Raw genomic sequence first — 21,676 nt, forward strand, 5'->3', positions numbered from 1 at the left:
AAGTCCAAGAATTTCCATCGAATGGGTAACGTTATCGTTTTCGGATTAAGGAAAAGGCGACCGTTGGAAAACTGATTTCAGAGTGGGAAGGCATCTAGTCTAAATTTAGGGGACAAATTTTGGAAAACTCATTTCACCACGAAGCCTAAGAATTTCAGTCAAAAGAGGTAAATTTTACTCTTTTCTAGTATGAAAAAGTGTCTTGGACTTCGGGAAAAGCAGTTTTATAGATTTTCATACCTAAAACTGCAGGGTCAATTTCCAAAAATTTCCGGATAAGGACCGCATTAGGCTTTGTGATCTTTCATACTCGAAGTCCTCCGATTGTAGACTGTGAGTTAGAACACTTCCAACTGATTTTCAAAATCCGGCGCTTCTGCACCATAGTCTACTTTTATATTAGGTGTTTCAAAATTTGATCGCCATCACAGTGACGGTTAAGTGATTCCGATTCGTCACTACTTCGTGAATAAGGTAAACCAACAGAAAGAAGAAAGAAGAAAAAGAACTATTATTAAAGATAGAGAACTATTATGGAAAAAGATAGAGAAAAAAGAAAGGGCAGATAGTACAGACAATTGTTGAAAGTTTATGACTGCAATCTTCCATATTGGAAGGAGTATAACAAAAATAAATGTCGCAATGCCTCCCTTTCTACCTTTCATAAGGGGGTTGGTATAGGTGTTCTTCCGTCTGACCTGATCTCAACAGTCTTCCAACGCTTCAGATAAGGGATCGCTACTTGCTTATAAAAGAATGCGAGACACCCTTCCTACTCTTTTTATATTTCCTGTAGAAGGTCAGCGGTCCTCCTAATGACCCATAAATTAACTTATATCCCTTCCCCTTTCATCTTCTTTTTTTGTGTTTATAGTTTGGTAGATTTCTTTCCTGACTCGGCTTCTAGAAGAACTTATAGACAATAGGTAGTGATCTTGGTTTTAAACGGAAAACTCTTTAAGTAATCTAAATTAGTGAATACAGTTTATAGAAAATTCTATATGTGAAAATTTGCATAATTGGTATCAATTTATTATCATTAGTGTTTAACGAAAAAATAAAGTTTAAAAAGTGAGAGGCATGCCAACCGATACGTCTCGTTGAGCAAAATAAAATGATGTGAGTATGCATGCATAGGAGTAGGCCAATAAAATCGAAGAAAAAAAAATCCGGAAAAAATTCGGAATTTAGAAAATCCTGATTTCGGAAAATAAATTTTTTGGAATCCGGATTCCGAAAAATCATGCATAGTATTCGAGAGAATCAGTTAAGTAAAAGAAAGAAAAAAAAAGCTGTAAGATAAACACGCCACCTATTAAGGTTTTTATTGAGACACCATTGAGAGGCGGACAAGGTTTTTATTGAGAGGCGGGTTACCTCCTGGATGGTGAATACAGAAGTGTAGGCTAAGTTGAGAGAGGCCAGCATCGCAAGAATACTGCTGGACCACAGGTAAGTTTCTTTCAATTTTCAGAAATAAGGAGCCATGTCTCCGCTAAAAGTATCTTTGATATGCCAAGGAACGAACACAGAATCGAGATACGGAATGCAAGTTTTAAAAAACTTGAAAATAGAATAAGGTGGTGGAATAGGCCTACCACCTTACCAAAAATAAATATGAATTAAAGAATAATATAAATTTTCAACAAAAATATAACAAATTATAATATATATATTTCATTGTATTCTTGTTCGTAACGTATAATTATGTGCTATAATAATTATTTAAGTGTAATACGAGAGCTCCCTTGTGGCTAAGTGGTTAGCGAACGTACCTTTGGCGTGAGAGACCCGGGTTCGAATCCCGGCGAGAGCTCATGTGGTTCTGATTCACATAGCCTCGCTGCAGAAAGGGACTCTAAAATCAAACATTCAAACATCTAAGTGCAATACGGTGTGAATAGTATGACATACGCAGTACTCAAAGTGGACGAAGTAGGGGAGCAGTCCGAAGCTACAAGTGAAACAAATAGCTTTTAGTGTGGGTGGTCGCCCCTCTGCCCAATCAGTATATCCACCACTAATCAGATCCCACCAGGCTCGTATCCACATATCCAGCCCCCTATTTTTTTTACTGCCCCCACTAAAATTTTCACGATAGGCTTTCTAACTATAAATATGGTGATGAACTATAATATGGTTGGATCGCCTCCCCTAACTTCTACCGGGATCCCCTACATTTTTGGACTGGCTAGGGGCCTGGATGCCACTTTAAACTATAAATCTCGTCCTACATATTATTATTACAGCCCGGATTTATATGTAAAATGCATGCTTATATTAACATGCAAAAACGTATGGAAAGTTTTTTTTTTTTTCTTTCCGACAAACTTGTAAGAATTCGTTTGAGACGCATATGTTAGCACATATAAGTGCATATTGTGAATGAATTTCGATGTGCATGCATATTTCACAAATTTTGCAGGATATTGAATATTTCCGAATTTTATTGCAGCATACTAGCATATTTCAGAGTATATCACAAGAAAGTAGATTATATTTAAAGTGAACTGAATACCTTTGTAAATGCAGATGTAGATTAAAAAAAAAAAAAAAAATAGTTTATTGCTCATAATTCTAGGTAAATTCAGTTAAGTTTGCTTATTTGTGTTTTTCACATGCACCAGTGACTTCTGCTGATGTAGATAGGAACTTTTCGATCTACAAAACGTTTCTCACTTATAAACGCAGTGGGTTTACAGAAGAAAACCTAAGGAAGACGTTTATAGTTCATTGCAACAGAGGTCATTAAGGTATTGAAAGAAATTGAAATTTTATTTTCTTAATATGTATTTCAGTGCATATGTTAAAAATTTAATGCATGTTTTAGTGCATATTTTAGATATTTTTCGTGCATATTTGCTTGCATATTTCGGGGTTGGTTTGTGCATCGAAATCCGAGCTCTATAATTATTATTATTATCGTAATTATTGAATTTGTTATTTTTATTTTCTTACATAATCTAAAATTCATTATTCTTAGGTTTCCTTATTGCAATCTATAGACATTAAATTTACCAGCGGGAATTGATCTGTACGATGCAATATTGAAACATTAAAAAAAAAAAATCTTAGCAGGTGTTAAACTTTCTACGAAGCATTTATAAAGACATCTCTTCATGTGCTTACCTGAGGCGCCGGCGACTTAAAATAATAATAATAATAATAGTAATAAGACAATTAGGACTTAAGACACAAACATGTATGTAATGTGTAATATTGCGTGCAGTTCGGAACACACACGATGTCGTCACACAACTTCATGAAGCGTTTATCCTCATAAATATGTATATTTATGTGCTGTGTGTTGATTCAACATGTAAAAAAAAGTTAAGTTTTTAAAGGGGAAAAGCAGTGATCATATGTTCTCAATGTTGCATTTTAAAGTAAAATCAAAAATAACAAAAAACTGTGAGCACTTGCTAAATGCAATTGAAAAAAAATCACTTATTTAATCTATATTAATAATGTGTCGAAAATAATGCTTATTCACATAATACGACTCAATTTCCACATGTGAACTCTTAACTTATAGAAATAAGCAATTTATAATCATTACATAGTTTTTTAGAGATTAAAAATCTTCTGTATTATTAACGTTCAACAATAAATAAAGTTAATGGATGAGATATGTATCAATTGGTATATCTCATTTAGCTGAACAAAATGAAATGGATGAATGTGAATCCTCATGCGTGCTTTTTCAGAAAATCAAAAATTTTAGTACAGCTCAAAATGAGGAAACTGATTTCATTATCAAAAAACTGAGGAAGAATACTATCATCAAGATTTTATGCTTATGGCCAGAGCCGGATTTTCTGACGCTGGTGCACCAATAACTACCAAAATAACCAATCACACTGAAACTCTTCAAGGTGACATGAGACAATTCTTTATCCCTGACAACACTGATGCATAGAATGGAGGGAATATTTTAAAAGAGGGTAGCAAGTGTTACGCAGAAAAAAAAATGTTATTCTTTCCTCCTGGCATCTTTCTTCTTTCCAGTGACCCCGCGTAGCGTAGTCGCTACTGCCCTCTCCTTCGGTGCGAGCGGTCCCGGGTTCGATTCCCAGTGGGAACATTCGGTAGAGAAAGTGTAAAACGCTTTTTCAGGCCAGCCGACCTGAATGAGGTTTTCCTGGGTTTTTCTCATTCACACCAGGCAAATGCCGGGGTGGTACCTAACTTAAAGGTCCTAGGCCGCTTTCTTCCTTCCCTTTCCCCGGATAGTGTGCTCGCCGAGGGACGTCATCCCTCAAACGTGATTGGCTAAATAGCCTTAGATGCCGAAAGCCCAGAAATCTAAATTCTAATCCTTTCTTCTTCCCTACTTGAGAACTGTTAAATTGTTTTGCTTGGTGAATCTTTTTTACTTCGGCTTACAAAAAATCGACTAAAAATTATTGCTTTTGCTACATTCCACTTTCTTTTTTTAATCCCCAAACGGAAACATGACGGCAGAAAGTTTCGGAAAGTGTTGCTATTTTCACTGCCAGTTACTCATTTTAAATAGTATACATTTACAACAAACGGGGAGGGGGGTTCACGTGCACCAGTGCATCCACCCTAAATCCGGCCCTGGTTATGGCATAATACAAGACAACAACAGTGTGTGATTATTGAGATATTTCAAAATTATCACCAACTCTTAAAAAAATATATTTTCGAGTAACTGTAATATTGCCTAAAGACGATATACGTATATTAACCAATCAAGCTGAACAAACGAGATGTTTGAGGTAATTGTCATGAGTAGTTTTCGAGAAAGTAGAAAAAATTATTATTAACGCGCTATAACATACAAGGTCTGTCTGAAAATCACCCAATCTTTATTGTTTTTTTTTTAAAAAAAAAACTACAGGGCGTAGGTTAGCTACACTGAGCATGGTGGAAGCAGAATTTTATTATGTTTATTTTAGCCTGTAGTTCCATTAGTTTTACTTGCGTCTGCTGTCACAATCTAGTGGTTCTGCTTAAATGCTGTTGTGAGGCACTGTTTGTTGTCAGTAGGCGGAAAATTTTCCATAAAACGGCGGGAATGAGGGAAATTTTCTTCAAAATTGGATGAAAATGGGAAATTCTGAAATCCTCAACTTTTCTAGCACTTGTTTCAATTGTTCTTTTCTTCTTTCACAGACTATTTCTCTCTCATACAAACAAAAAGCATACAAACTCATCGATATGAAGGTTGAGGGATTTTGCATTCATCTAAACTAATTATTTTCAACCATCCGTGAGCTTAGCTATGACGGTTCAAGAAATCATTTTTGATTGGTGTCGCTAAGAGTTTAGTGACTCCTATTTTGTTGCTTTCCAGTATACAGGATTATCCTGAATAATTCATCGGATTTCAAAGCACTGTTTAATTACAAGTATACGATGTACAAAGACGGGTGAAATATGGAAAGATAGACACACTCACCAAATGTTAAAAGACTCGTGGTTTGCGTTCACGCTACATGGCAGGCCTGTGATGGCACACCACAAGATGGCGGCAATGCAGGAGAAGAGTTTTCGTTTGTTAGAATATGCGAAGTGTTAGTCAGTTTCAAGCGTTCAGCGTGCAATCATTGTAACACTTGCAAACGGTACGGTTTGAAGTGCAATCGCCGCCGCAAGACATTCCTCATTGTTTTCTGCAAACCCCAGTTCATGGTTTGCACGAACGGTTGATTTTTGTGGGCTACGCACAAAGTTCTATCTCACGTGCTCAACGATTTCTTCTCAGACACGCGGTCACTCCGTCGCTTTTCCCTTTACTCAGACAATCAGTATCACGAAAATGGCGAAATCAACGCAAAATGCTCTGGTGACCAGGTGCAGCTTTTCCGTACTTGTGTACGAATACGCGCTGAACGCTCGTAACCGATGAACAATTCGCATTATTCTAACACACTAAAACTTTTCTCCTGCAGTGCCGCCATCTTGTAGAATGCCATCACAGGTCTGCCATCTAGCGTGCACGCAAGGTAGGAAACAGTCTTTTTGAACTTAATGAGTGTATCTATTTTTTAATGTATTATCCATCTTTGTACGCCGAATACTTATCGTTAAACAGTGCTTTGAAACCCTATGAATCATTTAGGCTAACCCTATATATCAATTATTTTCCGGTCCGCGAGCATCGAAAGGTTAATCTGTTGATCTAAACAGGCATAGACAACAACCTCATGAAAAAAGAAACAAGATCCAAGCCGGAAAATACAAAAGAAAAGAGGGAAGGGAGAAATGAATGCTAAAATGGCCGTAGGTAAGCAATATAGCTTTGCTCCCTGTTCTCTTTCAAACATGAATGATGGGATTGTAGTTTCTGAAAAAAGTGGCCAAATAGTTATCTAGAGATTTATTTTGGGAAGCTCGCAAGTGTCTGTGCCACGTTTTAATGCAATAAATAAATAATACAGTTACTTTAATTCTCAGGAAATTTGGGACATAATCTAGAAATTTTATGGCTTCAGATGAGAAATTTGCTGTTACGAAAATGAAACAATTGTGTGATCTCGGCACGGGTCTAAAATGGTAAACACATGGGTATACGTGTACAACTCGAAAAAGAAAGCACAATCGACTCAATGGAAACATCAACTTGGCCAAAAGTCGGAAGGTGCGTAGCAAAATCAACGTAATGTTGATTGTGATCCTGGATTGCCGTTGCATTGTATACATAAGTATGTAAATGAAGGAAGGTACAGTTACAAGGACTTTGGACATCTACATGACGGACTTTGTCGAGAATGACCAAACTTATAGAAGTGATAGACCAGGAAAATACACTGGAATAATACCTTCAATCACGTGGTTCACGTGATTGTCTTTTTCGGTACTGCATAACATTCCGATACTTCGTCAATTTTCCTACTCTCCGGATATATAACCTTATGCGACTTTCTGGCTGTTCCCGAGAATCAAAAGGGACCTGAAAGGGACGCGCTTTTACACTTGAAAGAACGTCTAGCGCAACGCAACTGCTGCAATAACTGTACTTCCAAGGAGGGGTTCCAGGCCTGTCTCAAGCAGTGCAAAGACCACTAAACTTGGAAGAATATCTAGCCCAACGCAACGGCTGACCTAACATCACTTTCCTGGGAGGGGTTCCAGGCCTGTCTCGAGATAGTGTAAAGAAACTAAACTTGAAAGAACATCTAGCACTACCCAACAGCTGCCTTAACAGTACTTCCCGAGGAGGGGTTCCCGGTCTGTTTCGAGGGAGTAAAGACAATAAAGTTGAAAGAATATCTAGCGCAACGTAACTGCTGCAATAATGGCACTTCCGAAGAGGGGTTCTAGATCTCTCTCAAGCAATGTATAGACCACTAAATTTGGAAGAACATCTAGCAAAACGCAACGGCTGACCTAACACCACTTCCCGAGGCGTCAGATCAGTGTACGTCTGATGAGGATCTTGGCTAGAAGATCGAAAGTCACGTGTAAATGTGTTTTTATACTAAATAAGTACAGTCTTGTTCAGCAGTGTGTTTTTCTGATTTTATTCGCAAGACATATGACTATGATTGTGTGTCAGTTTGATCACATTCTGAGCCAGGTACGGTGTAGTGACATAGGACAGTAATTATACACAGATGTCTTTACCAAACGTCTCTGCAGAATTAAAGCAATTTTCATAAAAGTGAAATACTTTGCTGTCGATTCATAAAGCAAAACATTTCAGTTCATACTGTACAAGCATAAGAAACTCTACCAAAATCAAAAACTTACCTATCACGTATTTCCCAACTAAAAATGCCTGGATTTTCCTTCTTGTAGTCTTCTATTTTCTTCTCTACTTCTGGCGTAGCGACGCGAGGCTTACTTCCGCCGATGACCCCAGGGCGTATGCTGCCTGTCTCCTGATAACGATTCAGGATTTTCGACACGCAGCCATGGGAAACACGGAGTTGCCGCGAGATGACGCACGGTCTCACACCAGCAGCAGCTAATTCAACAATTTTCAATCGGACGTGGTTGGGAAGCGGTCGACCGTTGATGAACACTCCACCTAATTGGTTTACTCGACCCTGACCTGAAAAAGAAAAAGATAAGAAATTAGTTATGGTGCTATTATGCCATTTTACTAATAAGAAGCTAAATTAAGGTAGTATTAAATATTAAAAGAAAAAGTAAAAGAACGAAACTCATATTCGGAGCATTACAGAAGATGGTTCTCCAACCGCCTTCCCCACCCACACTTGCCAGAGACTGTGTGAACTATTATTCGTTCCACTGTACTTCTATATCACGACAAACAAAAGCACGTGTAACTAAAGCACGCTGATTGGCTGTTGGCCTACCAACCTTTGTATTCCTACGCAAAAAAAAAGAAGTTCGCCGCTTTTAATTATTGTACTTTTACTATGAAACAACCACACTAAACCTTACCATAAATGACAAAAGAATATAAAACAGATTATCTAACAATAGTACAATTGAGTATGCTTAATAAAATAATGGAAATATTAAGTTTAAACATATATAGTGATTATGGATCCAATTCAACTGTGTACGTGTGTTCTGTTGCGTTCCACATGACATAGGATCAAGAGTAAAAGTGAGGGAGAACGTGGGGCGACGCCTTACCCCACTTCCAAAAAATATGGCGTCCATCCACTTCGTTAAAAAAAAAATCAATGCGTAAAGTTAGACACGGGTGACGGCGTGATGTCATGCGTTGCCCCACCTTTTCAGATCAACTTTTACCCCTGCATACGATTGTCAAAATACACATGAAACATTTGCTCTTTCCCGTGCGAGAGTGGAAGTAATATATCAGTAATTAATCATATTTTTGAACAGCGGAAGGATATGTATATAATTGTTTGTATGCCCGTTAAGAGGTAAGGCTGAAAAGATAACGCTGTTAAAATATTCGTTAGTTCATTCGTAATTCGAATATATTTCAGTTATTCGAATATACGAATATTCTGTTTTAATATTCAAGCAATTATTCGAATAGTTATTCCTTATTCGACCAATTTTCCGAATAGCGAATGGTACTCGAATCACAAATATAGTTACTAACTGTCCATTATTCGTACAGTAAGTTACTAGAATTTTAACATCACTAATATTCGATCTGCATTAGAACAAGAAATAAATTTTCCTCAAACCAGTGACCGTTCTGCTGATTCAACTAAGATATAGGATACTTCTTTTGGTGTAACAATAAAAAAAAAATGTTACTGCTAGCAGAAGGGTTTAAAAAAATAGAAAATTACTGTTAGTTTAAATTCATATTTTCCTAATGGAAGTTTTGATTAGAAGAGAGATTCAATCACTACTTACTACCAATGGCTAGATATTGGCTATCATGGGTGCAGAATTGAGCAGCATTATAGTTAAGAGTCTTCATCCCGGCGAAATTAAAATACCGCTAATTTTACAGTATCTTCAAATAGATAAAAGATAATCGAAATGTGGAACAAGAGCGCCCTATTCAATATTATTTTACATGAGATACCGTTATCACGACTCACTTATCTGCTTTCGATTTCGAGCCATTTTGAAAATCGGCATTTATTTTCGCGTTTCTAAACAGCTGAAAACGGAAAGCCACTAGGTGACTTGTGATAACGGTACCTCACGCAAAATAATATTGTCTAGGGCGCTCTTGTTTCATATTTTAATTATATTTTATCTATTTGAAGATATCACATAATTACTGTAAAATTAGCGGTATTTTAATTTCGCCGGGATAAAGACTGTTAAGAGCTAAATCACATATTTTTTTCTAGATAATCAGCATTAGTGTTGCACACGAGACGAGACAAGTACATTTTTTTAAAATTCCAGTCGACACTAGAATCATGACAAGATGATAAATTTCATGAGTCTTGTGGGAAAGACTAGTTCGCTCCAAGTCTTACGTCTCAAACATTGTTCTAGTTTTACATGATTCACAGATTTATAAATTGATTCTATCAACTAGAGACCTGCACGGGCCGAATTTTTCGGCCCGAGCCCAATCCAGCCCGAACGTACCTAGGCCCGGCCCGATAAGTTTTTAAAATTCTTGGCCCAAGCCCGGCCCGGGCCCGATAAATTTTAAAAGTTTTTGGCCCGACCCGGGCCCGATAATCTTTTTAAAAAATTAGCTCGAGCCCCATCTTTCTCAAAATTTAGTACTAAATTTGACCTAACCCTCATCAACATTTTCTAAACTCTGGTTCACAACCTGACGCTTGCCTCCCGAATGGTACCATTGCCTCCTAGTATTTTGCCTGTCATCGAGAGAACAAAAACTCCATTCCCTGTAACAAAAATCTAACTTAATTGATTTTTAGCATAAAGTGAAGATGGCAATATTGTTTAGCGACAGGCAAAACATTCCCACCCCTTCTTGTTATATTTTGAGTTCAGTGAAGGTCAAGGTCAGAGCTTAATTTACCGCATAATGCCTGCTACCCTCTATAGTGAAAATGAAGCACAATGAAGAGCATTTCTTAACGTTTAAAGATAAACATGTTATTACATAACATACTTCAATAATAAGAATGGTTTAAATATTGCTATATCACAACCTTTTTGGATTTCTCATGACACAAAAGGATTCTGATTACTTCTAGATTAAATTAAGAAAACAGTCAGCCCCAAAATTTTGTACATAAATTTACAAAACAATGCAAGTAATTTCTTCAAGATTGATAAGAACAATGACTAGAGAAAAGTTCGATAAATATGCATACAGATCATTGTTATAAATTGTTTCTGTTATTTTCAACAAGAATATAACCAACAAGTTTGAGAAATATGCGTACAGAAGATTGTTATCAGTTGGTTTGGTTATTTTCAACAAAAATATAACCAACAAGTTTAATAAGTAGGCGTATAGAAGATAGTTAATACTTTATTTTGGTTATTTTCAACACAAATATATGCAACAAGTTGAAAAATATGCGTACAGAAGATTGTTATCAGTTAATTTTTGTTATTTTCAACGCAAATATAACAAACAAGTTGAGAAATATCTTATACAAAAGATTGTCATCAATTGGTTTTGATTATTTTTTAACACAAATATAACGAATAAGTTGATAAATACATATGTGTATGGAAGACTATCAGTTGGTTTTTGGATATTTTCAACATAAATATAAGCAACAAGTTGATAAATAAGTAAACAGAAGCTTATCAGTTGGTTATGGTTATCATCAACAGAAATGCAACCAACATTAGACTGAATTTTTATACCTTGTTGTCCTATAATCAGGAGTAAAAGTGAGGGGAACGCAGAAGGACGCCGTTACCCCACTTCCAAAAAAATATCTAAGGAGTTCTCCACTTCCTAAAAGATAGGCAAAGATAGGCAGGGGAACGGCCTATAATGGAAATGATGCAAGATAGTACTACTATCTTTATCACAGTGACTGTGTTCAATTATTATTAACTCTCGGTTACAGCTACTCTCAGTCATTTTCGTATAACATATTCATAATTTTGTTCTGTGCATTTTTGTTTCATGGTAAGAAGTGTACTATACTGATATTACTTGCGTGGAAAACTATTTTCTATACTACAATACTATAGTTACGGGCAGTAGCGTAGCCAGGATGTGTGTTTGGGGGGGGCCCAAGTGCTGTTATAGGTACATATAGAAAACTTACAAACAAAAAGATATATAAACATAAATATATATAAAAAATTACAAACATCAAAGTACCAAAGTACATTGTCGGACCTCTTTGGGGGGGGCCCGGCCCCTCCGGGCCCCCCCCTTCCCTACGCCACTGGTTACGGGATATAAAGCCCCTAAGTGTTATTCTCGTATTTTTCAATAAACTTCCGTAATTTTATACGTATTTTGATATGCGATTTATGTTCTATCTATCAACCATATTAGTAGCTACAGAATTCTAGAAAGGTACTACTATATTTGTTGTGTATAAGGCGCAAAGTTTCATTCATAATTGGCCTGTTGTTAGGATCACGTAATATCCCTTATAAGATTGTACTGTTAGGACATTCATCAGTTTTCGTTACTTCACACGATAGCTTTTGAACGAAAGCTAATTCTTGAATTCTACTTTTTCTTTTTCAGTAGACAGCTGCAGGGACGTACGTAGGGGTGGTCCCGGGGATCCGCCCCCACCCCCGGAAATCCTGACTTTTCTGTAAATTTAGTCTAAATTTAGGGATGATGTTTTTCCAAATTTTAACACAGTTTATCCTCATATTGAATTTAGAATCACCCAAAGGCTTTGGACCACTCCCAAAATAAGTTCCTGTGTACGTATCTCGACAGTTCGAGAGATTATCTCGTCCGAGTTTGTTAACACCGAAAATACATTAACACCTTCGCGGGTAACGATGACGTTAACCGTGGCTATCCATATACCGTTTTTATGACATAGCACTGATAGCTGAGAACGAAAAAGACTTGCAGGGAGCACTTTCAAACTTGAACGACCAACTGAAAAGAACATGCAAAATGAAGATAAATAAGAAGAAAACCAAAGTGATAAAGTGCACAAGAGCAGGACAGGAAGGGGCAAATGTAATGGCTAGAGGGAGAGAAAATCGAAGACAAGTCTAATATCCTCGGACGGAAAAAGTGAAAAAGACGTAAGTTCCAGAATAGCGCAGGCTAAGCAAGCATTCAATTGGAAAAAGAGGACTACTAACATCAAGAAATGCATCGCTGGACTTCGTAAACGATTTATTAAGACACTGGTATGGAACGTGGCGCTTTACGGATCAGAGACGTGTACATTGAGAAAAGCTGAAACATCCAAGCTGGAAGCATTTGAAATGTGGTGTTGGCGCAGAATGCTGCGCATATCATGGACCGAAAGGAAAAGAAACGAAGACGTACAAAAAGAAGCTAATGAAGGACGACAGATCATGAAGATAAGAGGAAAAAGAAGAAACAGCATGCTCGACCATCTTATTCGGCACTTCGATTGGATCATCGTGTTGATAGAGGGAAGGACAGAAGGAAAACCAGGGAGAGGAAGACCAAGGATAGAATATCTAGATGCAATTATGAAGAAGAGACCATATCAAAGCATAAAACTGCTCTTCCAAGAGAGAGGAAAGTTTTAAAATTTCCATGTTGTCCCTATGGTTGAGGTGAGAAAGAAGAACATTTCCTAGTTTCTATGCAACTAGGGATGCGCACGAGACGAATCGAGATAGGATTTTCCTGACAAAATTCGAGTCGAGACACGGCTCTTCCAATAGAGAAATATACATTTTCGAGTCGAGACATCACTTTTATAGCACATTTTCGAGACGAGACAGCCACAAATCTTATCTCGTGCGCATCCCTATATGCAACCTGCACAGTAGCAAAAATGTTGACTCCCTATATATAATAAAAGGATGCTATCATGTAATTCTCTTCATTGCCTTTTAGTAGAGGTTATGTCTTGATTCATTTATAATTCACCTCACATTAATTGTATACTTACGAGGAGTGATCCAGAAGTAATGATATTGAGTATGTAATACCAAGTTTTATGATTTAAAACTATATTCATTTTTCTACATACTCTCCTAAGAAGTCAATACTTTTAGTCCATTTTTTTTTCTAAACTTTGATTATTCTCAGAAGAAGAAAAAATCTTCGTCATAACCCTCTTAAAATGTTTCCAAAGCGGCCATCACGTCGCTATCATTTTCAAATTTCTTGCCCCCTGAGCTTCGCCTTTAGACGGGTCGAGAGGTAAAAGTCACTGGGGCTGGATCTGGAGAATAGACAGTGTGTTCAAGCATTTCAAAGCCTACTTCTCGGATAGCAGAAATCGCAACTTCAGCTTTGTGTGCAAGTGCGTTGTGATCTTCGGTTAACATTTGTGGTACCCAATGGACAGAGATATTTATTATGTACAGTTTGTTGGTAAAAACATGTTGAATATTGCCGTATGAGATCCGTGTGCAATCAGCTAAATGTCTATCTAGGTTTCTCTTCGGTCTGCCCACGTAATTCTTGGACTTATTCTCGGCGAGGGACGTCGAAAGGAAACGAGGTTTTCATGATATTCATCTTTCGTGGAAGTCCAAGGGAGGAGCAGAGTCCAGGAAGTGAGGGGCATTGGGGGCGAACCCCCCTGGCTCACCGAAATGTATTATATTTGTTAAGATTTTCTTAATACAAACAAAAAATGCCAAACGTAATATAGGAACTAGGGATTTGAGCCCCTAGAAAATTTTCTTTGGGCGCCCATGCCAGTCCTTCAGTGCTTCCAGCAAGTTATCGTGTATATCTTTCGTAGACTTTTTTTTTTTTTTTTTTCAAGCAAAGGTATTTGACAGCCCTTGCTTCGTTTTTCTCCATTTCCGTATAGTCACCTTGACTGCTCGTACGCAAAGGAATGAATCTCTCAGAAATTATATATAATCATTACTTTTGGCTCGCTCCTCGTAATAGTTACTTTATTAAATTTTTCACCACTCTATTAACATCGTCTTCAGCTTTGAATGGATTGTTATCTCTATAGCATGTAATGTATTTCAGACCTTTCGACGTGAAAGCCAGTGAACAAATATTTTTCTACTTAGATATTATAATTGGATTTCATTTATTTGGGGACATTTTAAAGGGTAGAGCCTATCAACAATATTTTATATAAGCTATTAAAATTTTGTATAATCTTAACTTTATTCAATGGGATAATCTATATATAGTGTTTGATATTCTCAATTATAATGTGTAATGCACAATTCACTTACTTATTATTATTATTATTTTTTTTTTTAATAAAATCTTTCTTGGACTAATGTCCATCTAACAAGAGGACTACAAGAGTCATGCCCCGAGGGTCGCTAGTGGCCCACAGATTCAAAAGGCCTTTACGGGTTCAGAAATAATCAAAGATGAGGAGCTGTATAAAGATTTTTTTTTCAATCCCGTTATAGCATTATGCCTTACATCGTCTATTTCAAGTTAACTGTACTCTAGGCTATGCAATAAAAGAAAAAGTGGCATCGACAGGGAAAACGTTTCCCATTTTGTGAAAAAGATCAAAACTGAAAGGCTGTGTGGAAGACACATGTGTTGTACTACAGTACAGTTAACTACAGCATGGTCGTCCTTTCGCTACTGTTTTCGACTCGTAGAATAATAACCGTTTTCAGCAGCAGACTATCCTATTGACACTTTCTCACTTTATACGACGAGAGAACTACTACCGTTGTACTGCAACAGTAGTCAATGGAAAGCTTTAAAATTATACGAAAACATCTTTTATAACAACAAATTTTTCAGTGGATCACAAATATGCTATATTTTATGCAATGGCGGATTTAGGCATCTTGTTTTCCTAGGACTTTATAGTCGGAGGCCTCTCGCAACATATGTTGCGCAGATATCAAATGCATTCCTTTCATAGTAATATAAAACTCTTAGAACAATTAATTAATTAGTTAACCATAGTTTTTAGGGAATTAACAAAACTTATAGCAATAAAAATGGGACATTGTTTTGTTTTACCACCTGACTGACCGTGTTCACTCGTCAGCTGTAGTGAGCAGACCGTCACGCAACGTTTTCTGTCGTGTTGAGTAATTATGAATTGTGAGGTCACTTTAACCAATTTTAGGTTTGTTATTTTAGAATAATAATGAAATGTACCAAACCAAACCAAACATTATAATAGTAATTTAGAAAAAAAGAATTGTTCGAAATGTTGATTTTTTTATGGTATATAAAATGGTAGCCATCTTTCGACGTCATCTTCAAAACAGTAAGTCAAAGGCCATCTTCTGAGTGATTCATATGTTTACAATTAATTGCATACTCTGTGCTATTTACTTATGTAAATACACTTTCTTTCTAGGGTCATCATAATCTTTTATTTTGAATTTCAAAATGGCCCATATGTAAGAAGTCCCTCCATATTTTTGGTATTCCAAACCAGGACACTTTGTAGAGAGTGAGGCTTTCCTTTCATCGATAGAGATAGCCTAGAAATAGCCTAGAGATAGCCTAGCTACCTAACCAACATAAGAACCATTTTTAGTTCTTGCTTATTGGATGTATCAGCAATGCTAGTTCGGAAAGTAACACACCAAGGACGTACCTCCCACCTACCCGGGAGTCCACGTGTCCACCGGTCCTGACTTCCCCTCCACAAAGAAAGAAAGAAAGAAAAAAAACTCCCTAACGTAATTTACATTTGTATAGTTTCTTAATAAAACTATACTTGTTCTGCAGAGAAGTGATTGATGTAGCATAAAGATTTTATCCTACATAGCAATACGCGTCCGTACGTCTTATATCTGTCCAGGAACATTAAGGCTGACAGTAGAAACTTTAAGGATAATGGACATATCCCCGGGATTTGTCCCTCTGTGCCCATTACAGAGCAATAATTAGATGCTCAAAATCAGTGTTTTTTTTAGGTATACTTCCGGAAATTGACCAATCGCCCTTGGAGATACGATAATTCAAATTGCGATTGCATACCCCTCTTGTGCAGGGCACGTCCTTTACCAAAATAGTTTTCCTATACAGCTTCCTCACATTATGATATTTGCCCTTCCAGAATAAAAAGTAAAAAAGAAAAATTGAAGAAAGCCTTCCCAGAAGTCGCTCAGTAATGACCCCACAAACAGGTCAGAGATGTCCCGCAAGAGTCTAGTTTCTGGCAGAAGCAGACATCTAATTTCAACAGGACTGGAAAAATTTCGACGTCCAGTGGGCAGACCGATATCCCGAATAGATATCCAAAGGACGCGTCGGAAGAATTAGAGTAATGCAAATTGAAAAGAAAAAAAATGTCAAGTTTGAAGTCACATTTTAAGAGATTGAACCAACGACCCTTCACATCAGAAGTGAAAGCTGCATCACTGTGTCCCCTTTGGATCATTTCATCATATAGAAGATAATAAGAAAAGGAGAAAATTTTGAGTACAATAAAGAAAAATATACTTTCACATGGCAAATAAACTCCCTTTATTCTCGAATGATAGTGAATTGTTATGTGGAGTACAGCTTCGATCTTCATTTGTCCAAAGAACACGATGGATGGGCTGTTATACTTTCCTCTCACAGAAGAGGAAAACAATTTTATAATGATTGGTTATTCTATATCTACCATTTTCAAAAGGGAAGTCTTTCCAAGAAGAGAGAGCATAACGATTACAATATCTTTACAATAAAGACAAAAGAGAAAGACTTTTTTGTTGTTATTTTATAATTGCTAAACTGAAATAGAAAATTGAGACAGACAGGATCAGAAGGAGAAAGTGAAAGATAAATGTGAGAAACTTCATACTTACGACCTGGCTACAGTTGCAAATGCTCCATAGATATAAATAATTGATGGCCAACCAGAGTACGTTTCATCCGCCGCGAATAAAAATGAAAAAGTGTATGATCTATTCCTTTTTTATATATATATACAGAGTGTCTCTAAAGCCCCTTGACATAGAGTACAACAGAGTTATTATACAACAGAGTTACAACAAAATGTAAGACGGGAATCTGTCTCCAAATATGACGTTTTCAATCTAAAGTGAAGGATTTTTTTTTTTTTAAATCGGATGAGCCATTTGGGCTGTATACACTCTTTATGTGCCCTGTGTGGCCCCGCGTAGCGTAATCGCTAACGATCTCGCCTTCGGTGCGAGCGGTCTCGGGTTCGATTCCCAGGGCCAGCCACCCTAAATGAGGTTTTTCTTGGTTTTCCTAATTCACACCAGGCAAAATGCCGGGATGGTACCTAACTTAGAGGTCCCAGGCCGCTTCCTTCCTTCCCTTTCCCCGGATAGTGTGTTTGCCGAAGGACGTCATCCCTCAAAACGTGACAGGCTAAATGGCCTTAGACGCCGAAAGCCCAGAAATCTAAATTCTAATCCTAATCTTTATCCGCCCGATGTTAAATGAAAATGCAACTTTGCCATGTGCCTGGACCCACAACATACGTGAATGAAGTTACTGTCTTTTACACTAACGTGTCGATGGCCAGTTCCCATTTCAAACATGCCCCAATTCACTATGCTCTTACGTTAGCGTAAAAGACAGTAACTTCATTCACTTATTTTGTGGATTCAGGAAAATGGCAATGTATTTTCGAAAAGTTGATAATAGACAGAAGAAACACATTATTATTATTATTATTATTATTATTATTATTATTATTATTATTATTATTATTATTATTATTATTATTATTATTATTATTATTATTATTATTGTTGTTGTTGTTGTTATTAAAAATTTAGAGTGATATTATTAGAGTGGTATTTGGGTTTCATAATACTGTATAAGGTAATCAAGATTGGCTTTTATCTTGAACTCTTTCATCATGAAGTTCATTCTACAAGATAAGGTCGCTGGTACCGACCCGACTTTAAAAGAATCACGGAGTTACTTTAAAATGCGCGTAGCTCAGATTCTAATTGGCCTAGATATATGAAACAAAAAGCTTGATACCCAGAGATTCAGGAGCTGTATTATTTAAACGAAAATACAGTGAAGTGAAGACGAAAATACCTTTCTGCCTCAGGTGTCGATAAACAGGGGCAGAAAATGGAACATGATTCCAAAATATGGCTTTTATTTGTCTGGGCCTGCAGTGTGTTCTTAAATGGCCACCACTGTCTACTTAAATTATGTACCATATGTATATATGTTAAGTTGAATTTAAAGGAACGCTAAAACAATAAATGGCAGTACGTTTCCATTATTTTTTCGATGTCCACATTTTTGCACCAATTCATTCAAATATCAAGAGATGCATTTAGAAACTTTACCCAAAAAAGAATTCAGCCAAAATCAAGAGATGCCTTTAGAAACTTTACCCAAAAAAGAACTCAGCCAAAATCAAGAGATGCCTTCAGAAACTTTACCCAAAAAAGAATTCAGCCAAAATCAAGAGATGCCTTCAGAAACTTTACCCAAAAAAGAATTCAGCCAAAATCAAGAGATGCATTTAGAAACTTTACCCAAAACAGAATTCAGCCAAAATCAAGAGATGCATTTAGAAACTTTACCCGAAAAAGAATTCAGCCAAAATCAAGAGATGCCTTCTGAAACTTTACCCAAAAAAGAACTCAGTCAAAATCAAGAGATGCCTTCAGAAACTTTACCCAAAAAAGAACTCAGCCAAAATCACGACATGCATTTAGAAACTTTACCCAAAAAAAGAATTCAGCCAAAATCAAGAGATGCCTTTAGTAACTTTACCCAAAAAAGAATTCAGCCAAAATCAAGAGATGCCTTTAGAAACTTTACCCAAAAAGAGGAATTCAGTCAAAATCAAGAGATGCACTTAGAAATTATACCCAAAAAGAGGAATTCAGCCAAAATCAAGAGATGCATTTAGAAACTTTACCCAGAAAGGAATTCAGTCAAAATCAAGAGATGCATTTAGAAACTTTACCCAGAAAGGAATTCAGTCAAAATGAAAAGATGCACTAAGAAATTATACCCCCCCAAAAAATTCAGCCAAAATCAAGAGATGCATTTAGAAACTTCACCCAAAAAGGAATTCAGTCAAAATTAAGAAATGAATTTAGAAACTCTGCTCAAAAAGGAATTGGATCAATGATAATCAGAGAATAATTCCTGCAGATTTTTGATATCTTGTTTCATTCATTGATGAGAAAGTTTCGTTAATGGGAGCATTGTTCTAAAGAGTAAATTAAATAGTCTCAACAATTAATAAAATAAAAATAATTAAAAATTGCAGTTGTTCTCTGAGTATATATATATATAGGAAATACAAAATGTTACTTCTGCACGTTGCAAAGAGTAACAATATTGTTTTTAATCCTTCTTTATTTGACATAAATGACAAGATAGAACTAAAATAAACATAAAAAACAATAACAAAAAGGGAAGCGTATATAAAAAAAAGTACAAGTAAAAGAAAAACAATAGAGGTACTGTAGAAAAAGAAAATGTAATATCGTTAAGAAGAAATTATGCTAATTGATTTGACCATATTCATGTGTGTTTTGGCTCCCAGTAATTTTGAAGAGAGACTTTTTGGTGTTATTTGACTGTAAGTAACTTATTTTTTTGTTCTTTTTTTTAATGTTAAGAGTGCCGCAAGAGCAGGAGTTTATTATTTTCATTATTATTATTAGTAGTAGTAGCAGTAAAAAAAGTATTCCTTTAAGCTTTGTATATGTATATGCAATAACTTCTCACCTGCAGAAAAAATAAATAAATAAAAATAGTTCGCCAACAAGGTTGATCCAACTACAAGAAATGAACGCAAACTGGGAACTGCATCCATCGCATAAATATGTGTACATGTCGATGGATAGTTTTGTACTATGCAAGAGAAAACTTGAGGTATAGGTATAGCTTTATTTGTGTCAGAGAGAAGCAAGCAGGTCCAGAAGAAATGAGTACCTTTTTTTTCTGCAGGAATCCAAGTGCAAAAGAAGGACCATTCTTAAAATGTCCTTTGCCGATCATTTGTTCAAGTTCTTTTTTTTCGGCTATGGACTCGATTTCTACTCCCCAACACATAAACACATGTAATATATATATATATATATATACACGCATATAAGGCTAAAAACGACCTTCCGTTTTTAAGCCAGCTCAGTGGGCAGCATCGACTTTTAATGAAAGATATAGCTATATTGCTGTTTATGGGAGCTCCATTTTCACTTTTAGTTGTCAATAAAACCAGCTCCTGTCCTCTCCGAACTTTTCCGCTTCTGTCTGTGTGTATACTATACGTTTTGTTCCTTGCACAGTAATTTCCAAAAGCCCCTCTCGAAGCATGTTTTGTCGCCCTCTTTTCAGCACAGTAGTACCTCTCATCCAAAACTGAATTAGACAATAGGAGTAAAAGGATATCCTGCTGTTTTATACCTTGTAACTACTTGTCATCATGATATTTATTAGCTTTCTTCTTTTTCCTTTTTATGTCCAATGACAAAATCCCGTTGCTCCTTTTTCTGTTCAAAAAGAAAAAAGAAAAAGAGCTCTTTCCCACGATCTGTTATAGTCAATTCCCAATTGCAGGAAGAAAGACAAATACAGTAGCAAAACAATTTGTTTCCTATGGTGTAATTTGCCATAAGTGTTTCGTATTTTTAAACCAATGACGTTCATTTTTCTTTAGATTAGCAGTGTAGTCTCAAACACTAATCACTCATATACGTACCATATCAAGTTACATTTAATTTGGACCAAAGAAGAAACTGGTTAGGTGCTATATATGGAGTAGTGAATTGTATAGTTCGGAGATTCGGAAATTACGAAAGTTAAAGAAAAAATATTTAGAGATTTTAAATGTAATGTTGGAGGAAAATGGATAAGATCAATGGACGGAAAGATTAACAGAGAAGGTGTTTCAAAACGGGTAGGAGAGAAGAGGATGCTTTTAACCAACATTCTTTGTACGAAGACCATTTGAATGGGACACACCTTGTTTATAGCACCATAGATGAGAAGATGGAAGGAAAGCGAGGAGTGGGAAGAAGACGAACGTAACTGATCAACATTGACAATTACAAGAGGAAACTGAAAATCGCGTAACATGGAAGAAACATTTCGAGGTTCTAACCTAAGAAGCTATATAAAATTCTATTAGTCCCAGGACCTGGCTAACAACTGTCAGAATATTTATAACAATAATAATTATTATAGTAACAATAAAATAATAATAATAAATTTATTCCTAATTCGTCTTTATTATAGTGTATTGAGTTCAAAATTTATCACAATTTATGCCGCTAAATTATAGTCATTCTGAAATTTGCTCCATTTTTT

At 36.3% G+C, this 21,676-nt stretch overlaps 1 protein-coding gene across 1 annotated transcript in view; it reads right to left on the bottom strand.

Moving 5' to 3' along the window:
* The window catches only part of LOC145671107 (protein gooseberry-neuro-like), a 161,962-nt gene that overhangs the window by 106,761 nt on the left and 33,525 nt on the right, over positions 1-21,676 (bottom strand). The window contains exon 2 of the mRNA XM_081739888.1: positions 7,720-8,023. Coding sequence (XP_081596014.1) covers positions 7,720-8,023 — 304 coding nt within the window. The remainder of the gene's footprint in view (positions 1-7,719; positions 8,024-21,676) is intronic.

Source organism: Thermobia domestica, chromosome 15, assembly GCF_964235325.1.
Source record: "Thermobia domestica chromosome 15, izTheDome1.hap1.1, whole genome shotgun sequence".
Classification (NCBI taxonomy): domain Eukaryota; kingdom Metazoa; phylum Arthropoda; class Insecta; order Zygentoma; family Lepismatidae; genus Thermobia; species Thermobia domestica.